This window comes from Columba livia, chromosome 7 (genome assembly GCF_036013475.1).
Source record: "Columba livia isolate bColLiv1 breed racing homer chromosome 7, bColLiv1.pat.W.v2, whole genome shotgun sequence".
NCBI classification, from domain to species: domain Eukaryota; kingdom Metazoa; phylum Chordata; class Aves; order Columbiformes; family Columbidae; genus Columba; species Columba livia.
Window position 1 is genome coordinate 40863007 of NC_088608.1, and position 14406 is coordinate 40877412.

Consider the following 14406-nt stretch of genomic DNA (forward strand, 5'->3'; position numbering starts at 1 on the left):
TGCACACACATTCCCAATGCAACTCCTTGGTCTCCTCTCCTCCCCAGCAGAGCCTCTGCCCCAAAGCCATGAGGTCCAGGTCCAGAGTCTCCACCTCAGTGCCTGGACCTCCAGGTGAAGGGTTCCTGGAACATGGTATGCAAAAATGCGGCTGAAAGAACTTGCCCTACAGTGTCATTATGTGAGTGGCAGCAGCACAGTCAGGTAAGGAGAAGGTTTCGCAGCACAGCCGTCTGCCTTTCTGTCCTTGCTTTATTTTCCAGGAGCACTGCAGTGTTCTTCCCTGTTTCTCCACCTGTCCCTGGTGCTCTTGCTCTCTGGGGCTGGGGTGGGAAATTGGGTCCATTTTTGTTCTGACACCAACACAGGACATCTTGTCCTAGTTCATGGAAACTAGGTACTCAAGCTGCATTTTAAACTGTGATGAACCATGTTTCTCAGTTGGTAGAAACAGAGAATGAGCTGACACATCCCTCATTCAGGAAGGGGGTTTTGTATGACAAACAGCTAGTTTTTTTCCTAAGGGAAGTCTCCCTTGAAATGCCACTGTCTTTACCTCCCATGACAGGTCCTCATGCCCATCGGCAGCAAATGTCCAACAGCAGCTCCATCACCCAGTTCCTCCTCCTGGAGTTCGCAGACACACGGGAGCTGCAGCTCTTGCACTTCTGGCTCTTCCTGGGCATCTACCTGGCTGCCCTCCTGGGTAACGGCCTCATCATCACCACCATAGCATGTGACCAGCACCTCCACACCCCCATGTACTTCTTCCTCCTCAACCTCTCTATTCTTGACCTTGGATTCATCTCTACCACTGTCCCCAAATCAATGGCCAATTCACTCTATGACACCAGGGCCATTTCCTATTCAGGATGTTCTGTCCAGGTGTTTTTATTTTTGTTTTTAATGTCAGCAGAATTTTTTGCTCTCACCATCATGTCCTACGACCGCTACGTTGCCATCTGCAAACCCCTGCACTACGGGACCCTCCTGGGCAGCAGAGCTTGTGTGCACATGGCAGCAGCTGCCTGGGCCAGTGGGTTTCTCATTGCTGTCCTGCACACAGCAAACACATTTTCAGTACCCCTGTGCAAGGGCAATGCTGTGGACCAGTTCTTCTGTGAAATCCCCCAGATCCTCAAGCTCTCCTGCTCATTCTCCTATCTCAGGGAAGCTGGGTTTGTCATGTTTAATGCTTCTGTATTTTGGTGGTGTTTTCTATTAATCATACTGTCCTATGTGCAGATCTTCAGGGCCGTGCTGAGGATCCCCTCTGAGCAGGGACGGCACAAAGCCTTTTCCACGTGCCTCCCTCACCTGGCCGTGGTCTCCCTGTTTATCAGTACAGGTTCCTTTGCCTACCTGAAGCCCCCTTCCATCTCCTCTCCTTCCCTAGACCTGCTGGTGGCAGTTCTGTACTCAGTGGTGCCTCCAGCAGTGAACCCCTTGATCTACAGCATGAGGAACCAGGAGCTCAAGGGGTCTATCAGGAAAGTTCTTGCAGATGTGGTTCTCAGTGGTAGTAAATTTTCCATCACTCTTCATGGATGACTCCCACAGAGCCCCATTGAAGGCTTGTCCTTTGTTTGGTGTTTTCTATTTTCTTAATAATTTTCTTTATAGTTATTAGTTTTTATTATTTTCCTACATAGATGTTTGAATCCATCATACTTCTCTTGACGTACGAACCTACTCTCTCTAACTGATATAAAAGTGTGCCTCTCACTGGGCAGAGCTGACACTCTCATAGCATCTCTGAAATAAAATGGGATCCCCCAGTGTACTGACTGACATTTTGTCTCTTCTTCCAAAGCTGATGTCAACAACAAACCCAAGGAATTTCTCCCCAGAAGGGCCTCCTCTCCTTGGATTTGGAAGAGAAAAGTTCATGGTCCCATTGATAGCTGTCAGAGACTAAGGGGGTTGAATTTTGGACTCACTCATTGGTGTGTGGTGACTATGAAGATCGTGAGCGGTCAGTGAGGTAGATACCCAGGGCTTTCTGAGCTCTGACAGTGCAGAAGAACTTCTCCAGGGTGGTAACCTGGAGCTTTCTGGAGAGCTACAGGGACAGGCTGTACCTGGGGTAAGCGGTGACTGAAGCCTCTCTAAGTGAGAGATCACCCAAGGTAGAGTCACCCAAATGGGAAATGCTAAATACTGGTAGTTGCAAGGAAAATAAACCATCCACAGACCAAAAGAGAACAGCACCTTTGCAGCCAACACACCAACCACAGAACACACACACCCCATGGACAACACAACCGTCCCCATCTGGTTCCTTTCTCAGGCTGATCTGGTGTGAAAGTCGTGAATGGTCTGTTGATCCTCTGCAGCACTTACCCACATTCTCTGCAGTGTGGGCCTGAATTTTGGGTCTGCCCAGGTGTCCTATCCACTCTTGGAGAGGTTACCCACTTGGCAACTCCAGCCTTGGGTGTCTCCCCATCCTGGTGTCCTTCTCTTCCAGCCAGCCCCCCTTGCAGCCGGCCAGCAAAGCACAGACATACAGTCACACACACACTAATGAGCTCACAGAGCAAATAGCCAGAAGCAGTGTTTAATAAGGGGGCAGGACACACCATGTGATCAGGCCTAGGGTTCGGACAGATCAGCACTGAGTAACCCCTTCCCGGCTGCAGCTGACCCCTTGCATCCCTCCCCTCTTCCTGCCAGCTCAGATGGGTTCCTCCCTGTCTGTGCCCCAGGCCCCTCCCCAATTAACAACTGTCACCAATTACTTTTTCCCCATTGGTCTCAGGTTTGTTCCATTTGTACCACCACTTGGTAGTTGGGATGCCATCGTCAAGGTCATCTGGGCCTTCAATGGCATCTCTGAGGGGTTCCCCTGGCACTGTGCCCTTGCAAGACTCGATGACCCAGAAGGTCCCCAGTACTTCCCTCCAGGTCTCCCGGTACTTTGGCCTCTTCTCATGTCTCTGCTCTTCAGCTACTGGTGAGACCAAGCTGGGACAAGTCCCTTCTCTCATGTTCTCTTTCCCATCCCAGTTCCTCACGTTATGTCCCATGTGCTTCCATGTGATGTTCAGGTGTCTTCACCCCAGAACATGGCCTGCCCAGGGGCTCAGTTATGTGTCTCCAGTCTTCACAGCTGGTGTTGTTGATAATGTCATGATGCCAGCCTGCTCCTGGCCAACCACAGCACCGTCATGAGGTGACCTCCAAGCAACAGCCACACCACCAAGGAAGGAAGGAAGGAAGGGAGGAAGTAAAGGAGGAAGGGAGGAAGGGAGGAAGGGAGGAAGGGAGGAAGGAAGGAAGGAAGGAAGGAAGGAAGGAAGGAAGGAAGGAAAGAAGGAAGGAAGGAAGGAAGGAAGGAAGGAGGTGTCTTGACAAACCTCCTGCTCAAAGCGGAGTCAGACCAGATTTCTCAGGGCTTTATCCAACCATATCTTGGTCACTCTCTGGGACAGAGCTGGTGCTCACTCCCTGGGAAACAGCTCCCAGTGCTTGACTGTCCTCACGTTGAAAAAGTTTCTCCCTCTGTGTAGCCCGATCCTTGTTCCAGCCCAATACCTCTCATCCTTGTGTCTTGTATCACAGACATGACCCTGGCTCAGTCTCCCTGGGCAAAGGCCATGCTGCTGCATGTTCCCTAAAGATCTTACCTTCTCTGGGCTGGGCAAGCGCAGCTCCCTCAGCCTCTCCTCACAGGCAAAGTGCTCCAGCCCCTGATCCTGGGGGCTCTTTGTTCAACCCACTCCAGCTTGCTGACATCTTTCCTGTGTTGGGATCTGAAATTTGGATGCAGTGACATGGGCAATCCCCTCCCCCAGCCTCTGGGTCACACAGTCCAGGTGCTCCTGGCCTCCCTTGCACCAGGGCTCACGCTGCCTCCTGTCCAGCTCCCTTCCCACCCAGACCTTTCCCACAGGGCTGATCCCACAGCAGACTCAGCCTGTGCCACTGCCGGGTGAGTCCCCTGCAGGGACAGACAGTGGTGCTTGTCCTGCTGCATTTCCTGAAGTTTCTGCCAATTTGTTCTCTTCTGCTTCTTGAAGCCTTTCCCTGAGCACAGAGGTCTAGAGACCATGTCAGTAAAGACACAAACACAGAGGCCTTGAGTCCCTCGGTGCCACCTGTGTCTGCTGTTACTAAATTCCCTTCCTCATTCATCAGCAGCCCTGTGTTTTCCTTGTTCAGCCTTGGTTTCTAATGCAGCAATCAATTCTTTTTGCTCTTGGTTTTCCTTGTAACTACCAAGTCCAAGAGTGTGGATGGGTTTCTGTTAGATGGAGATTTGTTGTTGAACCGGCCAGGCCCAAAGGAATTACAAGGTCACCTCGAAAAGCTGAAAACAGGACCTGCCGTGGGAGAGAAGCAGTTCTACAATAACAAGGCCTCAACATGATGTAAATCAATGGACCTATCAGCAGTGAGATTCCAGCGCGTGGACAGCTCGTGGACATAGATGATATCCAATTAGTGAATGCATGCTTGGAGTGTGGACGCGTGATCAGAGAATAGTTGCATATATAAGGAGGCTTGTTTCTGTAATAAAGGGCTTTGAGTGATTCACATTGAATCGGAGTGCTGAGTCCTTTATCGTTCCAACACAAGAGAGCTTTGCTTTTCCTTCTGTCATGGTTTAACAACAGCTGGAAACATATCCCCACACAGCTGCTCACTCACTTCCCCCTGGTGGGATGAGGGAGAGTATCAGAAGAGTAAAAGTGAGAAAACTCATGGGTTGAGATAAAGACAGTTTAATAAGTAAAGCAAAAGCTGTGCATGCAAGCAAAGCAAAACATGGAATTGAGTCACTGCTTCCCATTGGCCAGTAGGTGTTCAGCCATCTCCAGGAAAGCCAGTTACTTGAGAAGACAAACACCATAACTCCAAACATGCCCACCTTCATTCTTCTTTCCCCAGCTTTATATTCTCAGCATGATGTCGTATTGTATGGAATATCCCTTTGGTCAGTTGGGGTCAGCTGTGCCAGCTGTGTATCCCCCTTGCTTTTTGTGCACTCCCCACCTTCTCACTGGCAGACCAGTAGAAGCTGACTGCTGAGCAGCAACGAAAACATCAGTGTGTTATCAGCATTATTCTCATATCAAACCCAAAACACAGCACTCTGCCAGCTGCTATAAAGAAAATGAAATCCATCCCAGCAGAACCCAGAACATTTTCAAACATGGCTCCACAACAAAGGCAACATCGAGAAATTGCTTCTGGTAGCCTGTCCCTGCTGTCACCTTGAGCGGGTGCTTTGTGGTCCCTGTCAGAACCCTCTCCTTGTGCTAGCCCAGCCCCATTGCCCTGCACATGGTCCCACAGCCCCTCTGTGCAGGCACAGTATGGGACAATGCATAGTCAGGCATGGGGAAAGCTCCCCTCATTGTGACCCAAACAACAGCCCTCAGATCACTGTCCCCCCCATAACCCCAACAAAAAGCATCACCCCATAACAAAACACTGGCAGCCTCCCCCAGAGCCAGACCCGTTCCCAGTGCCAGCTGTCTCCTGCGTGGGGGCAACCAGTGCTGGAAATGGCTGGTGGGAGAAGCTGGGGATGACGAAGGTCCTTGGCCACCTTACCAGACTCTCTCCCTTCTCCGGGGATGTCATCTCAGGTATGGCCGCAAGCTGGCGGTGCCGGTCTGCTGGGACATGGTGCCCAAAACTCTCACAGAGATAGTCCTAGGCAGGTCCCTGTTGACCATTCACCATTTCCACCGGCACTGTGCACCCCCACAGGAAGGCTCAGCCCAGGCCCACTCCTAAAGCATCGCTGCATGTCCTGCCCTGAGCCCAGGGAAAGCCCCTGCACAGCAACGTGCTTATAGGAACAGCGGATGAGGCCCACCCAAGCTTTGGGCCTTTTGTTCAAAATACAAGTTTTTCAGGGCAGGTTTTCTCTGGAGTTTTTTCTTCATTTTGACCCCCATGTCCCCCACCACCCCCTGGTGACACCCAGTAGCAGGTGATATCAGTATTGGCCTAAAACACCGAGATGTTGACAGCAGCGGGTTTACCTGAGCTCTTGTCCACATTCTTCTGGATGAAGTTCATGGGGATCCCGTCATGGCAAATGACATGGGAGAAGGTGTAGCCACATTGCCATTGGCTGGCTGGCACCTCCAAGAGGCTGTAGACGGTGTAGGCCTCTCCCCAGCTTTGAGGCTATGCTTTCAGGTGCCAGCAGGACGTCCCCGTGGGTCCAGGTCACCAAGATGTCCGCCAGGTGGAAACTGGCCACCAGCCAGGTCAAGGTCACCGGTTCTTGACGGGCCAACTGCTTGAACGCCGGCAGGAATGAGATATTTATAAACATTTATGAGTTCCCCTCTCAGCTTTTCCTCTCCAGGTGAACAGCCCCAGCTCTCTCAGTCTCTCATCAGAAAGATGCTCCAGACCCCTCAGTATCTTTGTGTCCCTCCACTGGACCCCCTCCAATAATTCCTTGTCCTTCTTAAACTGGGGAGCCCAGAACTAAACCCAGTAACTCCAGATGTGGCCTCACCAGGGCAGAGCAGAGGGGCAGGATTCACCTCCCTTGACCTGCTGGTCACACTCTTCTTAACACACCCCAGATACCATTGGCCTTCTTGGCCACAAGGGCACATTGTTGACTTGTGGTCAACCTATTGTCCACCAGAACTCCCAAGTCCTTCTCTGCAGAGCTGCTTTCCAGCAGTTCCACCCCAACCTGTACTGGTGCCTGGGGTTATTCCTGCCCAGGTGCAGGACCTTACATTTGCCCTTGTTGAACTACTCAGTCATTTGTCCCAACCCAGGTCGAGGATGGAGAGACTGAGGAGGAAGAAGTACATGGGGGTGTGGAGGTGCTGGTCACAGGCTATGGTGGTGATGATGAGGCCGTTGCCCAGGAGGGCAGCCAGGTAGATGCCCAGGAAGAGCCAGAAGTGCAAGCGCTGCAGCTCCTGTGTGTCTGTGAATGCCAGGAGGAGGAACTGGTTGGTGGAGCTGCTGTTGGATATTTCCTTTGCATGTAAAGGTGGGGACATGTCATAGGAGGAAAAGACAGTGACAAGTTAGGGGAGACTTCTCTGAGCAAAATAAACATGCCATTTCTCATGAAAAATGCCCTCCTACCAACCGAGAAACACGGTTCATCACAGCTTAAAATGCAGCTTGGGCACCTAGTTTCCACGAACACACCACTGGGACAAAACGCCCTGTGTTGGTGTCAGAACTAATATGGACCCACTTTCCCACCCCAACCCCAGAGAGCAAGAGCACCAGGGACAGGTGGAGAAACAGGGAAGGACACTGCAGTGCTCCTGGAAAATAAAGCAAGGACAGAAAGGCAGACGGGCATGCTGTGAAACTTTCTCCTTACCTGGCTGTGCTGCTGCCACTCACATGGCACTCACAAGTTCTTTTGGCCCCATTATTGCGTACCACATTCCAGGAACCCTTCGCCTGGAGGTCCAGACACTGAGGTGGAGACTCTTGACCTGGACCCCATGGCTTTGGGGCAGAGGCTCTGCTGGGGAGGAGCAGAGGCCAGAGGGTTGCACTGGGAATGTGTCTGCACTGCAGGGGATGGCAGGGGGGTTCTGGAATCCCCCCCCAGCATTTCTGGTAACAGCTTCCTCTCCCTGCCCATGTCTCTCCTGCCTGGAGCTGTCCCTGTCTGCAGCTGTGTCTCTGTCCCTGAGTCTGTTCCCTGTCAGTGTCACGGACCCCATCCCACCCACTGTGTGCTCAGCTCTGCCCTGCAGACCTGTCCCAGTAGCATCTCTGTGTGTGCAGGGGCTCAGGAGCAGCTCAGACAAATTCTAGCAAGAACTGTGGTCTCAGTGACTTCTCCAGGGCAATGAAACAAATCCCCGTGCGCAGCTGGTCCCTGGGCTCCTTTTCCAGCAGCACCTGCAGAGCACAGCCAGGATTGTACCCAGCAGCTGCCCGCACCCAGTGCCACCAGCCCCTGACCCTGCCCAAGCATTGTCCTCACACGGTGCTGGTGCCGGGGGCCTTGATCCCTTCCCCAGAGTCACTGGGTATCCCCTCACCTTGATATTCTCTGCCAGCTTGTTTCCTCCTGGCAGCCAGGGAGCAGAGAGACAAACAGTGAGTGTGAGATGGGGAACACACACCCAGCAGCACCGCAGCACGGGGGGTGCAGTGCCATGTGAAGACCTGGGAGAAGCAGCTCTGCCCAGCCAGCACCCTCCAACAGCCCCACAGCAGAGCCCCTGTCAGCAGATGCCGGCACAGCTGCCTTTGAAATGGCCGTGGTTACCTTTTCTGCACCGCTGAGAAAGGCCATGATGAAGTTCGTGTATCCTTCACTGGTAACAAATCAGCATCTAATAAAGGAGGAGAGCAGGGAGGACTGCAGAGAGGGTCTGGCGGCAGGAAGAGCAGAGGAAGGAGCTCTGCCCTCTGTCCAGCCCAGCGCCTGCTCTCCCGGCACAGTCTCCCCGTGCGTGTCAGGGCTGGAAGGTGCCAAGCAGATGGGCTGCAATGCTGGAGCCAGGCAGGACAGGGAAACCCCCAGTGCAGCGGGTGAGGAACTCGCTTCAGACGGGCAGAAAAGGTCCCTGTCCCACAGCACGGCTGCCTCCTGCCCACCCAGCTGCCTCTCGCTATCCATGCCCTGGAGCAGGAGCTGGGTCCCCTCTCCCTGCAGAGGCTGTGCTGGGGCTGGCTCCCAGCTCGGAGCAGCCCTGGACTTCAGGCAGCATCATGCCCACCACCTGTGGGAACTCCCTGCCAGCGTGTGGGGAAATGTGATCTTGGTGTTGAGCAGGGAGCACTCGCTGGTCCCCACACTGCCCAGACAATCAGGGCCCCTCACTCACCCATCTGTGGTGGCTGGACCACATCCACCTGGTTGGGCTGCGGTGGAGCACTGACCTCCTGGGGAGCCCTAACCTCCTCCTGCAAGGCCACCCTGGGACAGCTGGGGGTGTTTCCTGCTGGGCCTTCCTGTGGAGTCTCTCTGCCATTTTCGGGAAGGTGGAAGCTCTGGTGAAACGCCTTGACACTGCGGGTCTGCCAGTAGCAATGGGGAAAGATATGAGCTGCACTCATGTGCTCCTCGCCAGGGAGAGATGTGAGCTGCGCTCAGGAGCAACTTGCCACAGGTCTGCCAGGGGCAGCTAGAGTTAGGCTGTGGTTGCACTCAATGATCTTAAGTGTCTCTTCCAACAAAAATGATTCTATGAATCTGTGAAAGACGTGGGCTACGCTTGGGGCTCTCACCAGCTCTGTGCTCGTGCCCTGTCCCGTCACTGTCCTGCTGGACAGTGCGGGCTAGGGCCGCAGCTGCGCTGAGCACATGCAGGGCAGGGCAGGTTGTCCCCTTGGGAGGCTCAACTCAGCCCTGGGCACCCGGGTGCTAAATTTGAATCCCAGTTTCTAAAAGTTCCACCACCCATTGCTCTGAGCACAGTCTTTAACAGTCCATTGCACAGCTCAGTTTTCCTGGAGGCTGGTGCACGATGGGGGATGTGACAGACCCACTCACTGCCATGCTCCTTGGGCCAGGTGTCTATGAGGACGTTCTGGAAATGAGTCCCATTGTCTGGCTCAGTTTTGTCTGGGCTGCTGTGTCACCACAGGACTTGCTTTTCAAGGCCCAGGACAGTGTTGCAGGCAGTGCCGTGAGGCACGGCGTATGTTTCCAGTCATCCAGTGGTGGCTCCACCATTGTAAGCACAGAGCTCTTGCCGTGGCGGGTTTGTGGCAGTGTGATATAGTCAATTTGCCAGACGTCGCCATATTTACACTTCAGTCATCACCCCAGATACCACACAAGCTTTGACCACTTGGCTTGCTTGATTGTAGCGCATGTTTCACAATGGTGAATAACCTGTGCAACAGCGTCCATGGTCGAGTCCACCCCTCGATCACGAGCCCATCCACATGTTGCATTCCTTCCTCAATGACCTGAGGCATCATGGGCCCAAAAGGTCATAAATAAATCACCTTCATCTTGCCAGTGCAAATCTACCTCAGCCACTTTAATCTCAGCAGCTCGATCCCACCAATGCCTCTGTCTCTGTGTTCGTGTGGCAGGTGTTACATCAGAAGCACTGTTCCAGCCAGGTCACTGCATCTCTTTCTCTTCTCCCTCTGCTGTCATCATGGCTGTACCAGCCATCTGCTGTGCTTTCTGACCTCATGGACCCTCTTGTCCTGCCTCCCTCCTGCTGCTAAATCCTGTTCCTGCAAGAGAAGTGACAACCAGTCAGCGTCCCCTCTGTGGCATCTGGACCTTCCAGAGCTGGACAGCTGGTGGGAACTGTTCCCATCAGCCAAGGCTCTGTGTGAAGTCTTCTCCTGGCACAGGAACAGCTCTGGCCCCAAGAAGAACAGCAACACTGGCAGTGACTCCTGGGCAATGTCCAGCTGGGCAGAGATGATTTGAGGGCAGGTCGGCAGCAGACCTTGAGGCTGTGCTGGGGGTGGCCACATCTGGCTCCTCCCAGCAGGATTTTGGAAAGCCCCTTCCAAGCTGTGAGCACCAGGGCAGGAACAGCCCCACCCCTGGGGCCCCAGCCCCCAGCTGGCCTCTGTCCGCAGACTGTGACAACTCCCAAACAGGCTCTGCCTCTCGTCCCATCTGAATCAGTGAGGTGAGAGCAGAGTTAACGTTTCAATAAGCTGTGCAGTAACTCGGAATAATGACAATTACTGGAGGCATTCAATTAAATCACAAATTTACTAAAAATTACAGCAAATAGTGGCTTGGCAAAAGTTTGTAACTCTATCATAAAACTTAGCGAGACTTCAACAACAAAGCACACAAGAGCGTTACTGTTGTGTGCCCATAATAAAGTTAGAAAGAGAGGAAAAGAGTGATAGGTTAAGATAACAGAGGAAAAGTAAGATTTCAGCACTCCAAAGGTCAGTTGATCCATCAATGGTCTCTGCAATTCTCTTGATGGTGGGTGCAATGAAACTTCGATAATGCCGCACACACACCAGAGTCCCGAGTGAGGAGCTGTTAGGCTCTAGTTCGTTTGCTTGTGAGATAGGAGAGGGCAGCTCGTCCCTCTGCTTGCTCTTCGTGCTAATTAAGATTTTTCCCGAAATAGGTTGGGTGTCTCAGAAAAAAGGTTGGTGGTCTCAAAAGTGCCTGGAAGCGAGTAATTTTGTCCTCTACAGGTAGCTGTTGATTTGTTATTTCTCAGTGATCGCTGAATGACCCTGCCTTGATTCCTGCTCAATCAGGAATGAGGATTGGGAAGAAACACCATTCGTATCTCAAAAATTTATACCTTCTTTTTGCAAAAACGTTGAGGAGCAAACAGAAGTTCTGTTACTGCAGCATTTATCTATTCCTGTCAGAAGTTGCAAAAAAACAGCTGTTTAAGGCATAACACATGCCATTAATGAGGCCTTTGTTTTGCAAAGAATAGGGAGGCCTCAAGGCCATCACAGTTTTCAAAGACAGAATTGGATGTTTTCAAAACCAGAACTCCCAGGTGCTCCATGGGGACCTGAATTCACCTTGCAGACCAGCCTGTCAAACCGGGCCCGGCAGATACGGCACAGGATGGGTAAGGCAGCCGTGTTCTGCCCCTGCGCTGCTTTGCCAAAGCCACCCCGAATCATCTCCTCTTCTGCTGGGCCTGCTGAGCTGCAGGAGGGTTGGACTGGAGCGACAAGCTGTTCACACCAGTTGTGATGAGCTTTTCAGATTTTTTATTTACTGTCCTCAAAAAACCTCCAAAAAACAATAAACTTAAGTGATGTCTTTTACCTCTTGCTAAACTGTTATTCTCTTTTGTTCACATTCCTCCCCAAAACGAGAAGGAAATGCCAATAAATAACAGCATCAGGACATCTTGAATGCTCTGCTAATTGAGGTTTCCAACAGCGTGCCACGGTAACAGGTGCAGCGAGCTGGAGGCTGCAGGGCACACGTACAGCATTGCGTGATGAGGAGCGGCTGGCGCACATCGGCATCTTGTTCTGGCAGATGCTGTCGCTGAGGACACGTCTGCTGGGCCAGGACGCTGAACTGCGCTGCACCCACAGTCAGCCCTGACCTAAAGGGGACAGAGAGGGACGCAGAGCGACTGTCCTGAAACAGCACTGGGCCCCAGGGGACATGCAGGGAACAGGCACCCAGACAAGTGATAACAAGTGCCTGTGATCACTGTTTTCTCCTTTATCTCTCACAGGTGATGCTGATCAAGCCTGAGGCGTGTGCAGCCACGTTTGGACTGCGCTGTTCACTGTACACCACTCCACTGATACTGGATGTCTGATACACATTTAATAAAACAAGGTGTTCCCGAAGATTTTTTCTCTTCCCCTTGAGACATGGGGAGGGGGTTTCTGTGTGTGAGGAAGATCTGCTTTCTCTGTTTAGTCTTTATGCCTCGGCAAAATCCCTACAAGATTCAGACTAGAGGAGAGCACTGAAATCGTAAGGTGAAGCAACGCAGACAGCTCTACCTGCACATTTTCTCCCAATTGCCTTAAGAAACACCAGCTTGGGATCCTGATTGCTCACTTTTCCCTGGAGTTGTCTTGTTCCTTGTCTGAAACGTACTGCGCACCTGGCTGAGGACAGATAAAATGCCCACAGAGCAATCGGAGCTGAACGCTGCACCGTGAAAGCAGATGGGTCCTTGCCAGCACGCTCTCAGCAGAGACCAGAGAGTCCTGGGGACAGTTTTAGGATGTTCTTTGGCATTTCACCACGTTTCAGATGTCAGACCAGGGTCAATTAACACACTGCCCAAAGTACTCTTGCTCTGAACCAGCTCGTAAAAGCAGCATGTTTGCATGCGTTAGACCTTTCCCTTGGGACACATGCTGAGAGACGCAGACAAGTGTCTGCAGGAGAAATTGGTGATTTGTGGATTAGAGCCTTTGTTCCAGCCCCACGAGAACATCTAACGCCAGCAAACCCTGCACAAACCTGGAAACACCGGCACAATGTGGGAACACAGGCACAACCTGGAAACACAGGAACGACCTGCAAACACAGGAACAATGTGGAAACACAGGAACAACGTGGAAACACAGGCACAACCTGGAAACATGGGAACAACCTGCAAACACAGGAACAACGTGGAAACACAGGAACAACCTGGAAACACAGGCACGAGCTGGGGACAAAGGAACAACCCGGAAACACAGGCACAACCTGGAAACACAGAAACAACCTTGGAACACAGGCATGAGCTGGAAATACAGGAACAACATCGAAACACAGGAACAACGTGGAAACACAGGCATGAGCTGGAAACACAGGAACAACCTGGAAACACAGAAACAACCCGGAAACACAGGAACAACCTCGGAACACAGGCATGAGCTGGAAACACAGGAACAACGTGGAAACACAGGAACAACCTGGAAACACAGGCACGAGCTGGAAACACAGGCACGAGCTGGAAACACAGGCACAAGCTGGAAACACAGGAACAACGTAGAAACACAGGAACAACCTGGAAACACAGGCACGAGCTGGAAACACAGGCATGAGCTGGAAACACAGGAACAACGTGGAAACACAGGAACAACCTGGAAACACAGGCACGAGCTGGAAACACAGGCACAACCTGGAAACACAGAAACAACCTTGGAACACAGGCATGAGCTGGAAATACAGGAACAACATCGAAACACAGGAACAACGTGGAAACACAGGCATGAGCTGGAAACACAGGAACAACCTGGAAACACAGAAACAACCCGGAAACACAGGAACAACCTCGGAACACAGGCATGAGCTGGAAACACAGGAACAACGTGGAAACACAGGAACAACCTGGAAACACAGGCATGAGCTGGAAACACAGGCACAAGCTGGAAACACAGGCATGAGCTGGAAACACAGGAACAACGTGGAAACACAGGAACAACCTGGAAACACAGGCACGAGCTGGAAACACAGGCACAAGCTGGAAACACAGGCATGAGCTGGAAACACAGGAACAATGTGGAAACACAGGAACAACCTGGAAACACAGGCACGAGCTGGAAACACGGGCCGCAGAAACCCAAGACATGAGCGTGGAGAGCTGCCTGGAGCAGGAGGAGGGTGCTCGGTGCCCACAGGCTTCTGCTGGTGGCCACAGGGCAGGGGTGGCCATCGGACAGGGCAGCACTCACAGACCAAGGCAAGAGCAAAGTCTGGGTCCAAGCTCAAGACATTTGAGAACATCCGCTGCCTCAGGCACCTCTGGGGTAGAGACATCTTACCTGAGGTTGAAGAGCCTGTGGCTTCCATGTTTCAGTTTTAAACTCCAGGGCTTAATAGGAAATATTTAAACATGTTTTTATATAATATATATTTAAGACCTGGAGGAATTCAGGTGATCAGGGAAAAAGAAGAATTACAAATTGGAAAAGGATTCCTGAAGGCTGCCTTTGCAAAGAAAGGGCAAAGGCCACTCAAGCCTGGATGAAGGGGGAAACTGTTCAGAGCCCAGACCAACACATCCA

The 14406-nt window shown here is 52.1% G+C and overlaps 1 protein-coding gene across 1 annotated transcript; it reads left to right on the forward strand.

Annotated features, from left to right (window-relative positions):
- The first annotated feature begins 591 nt into the window (after positions 1–591).
- LOC135579983 (olfactory receptor 14J1-like) lies at positions 592–2557 on the forward strand. The gene has a single exon (XM_065070033.1). It carries the CDS (start codon positions 592–594, stop codon positions 1549–1551), a length of 960 nt encoding a protein of 319 aa, XP_064926105.1. The 3' UTR covers positions 1552–2557.
- Positions 2558–14406: the final 11849 nt, after the last annotated feature.

What these genes read in the sequence shown, in the direction of transcription:
- LOC135579983 (XM_065070033.1), top strand. Translation starts at nt 592, where the DNA reads ATGTCCAACAGCAGCTCCATCACCCAGTTCCTCCTCCTGGAGTTCGCA.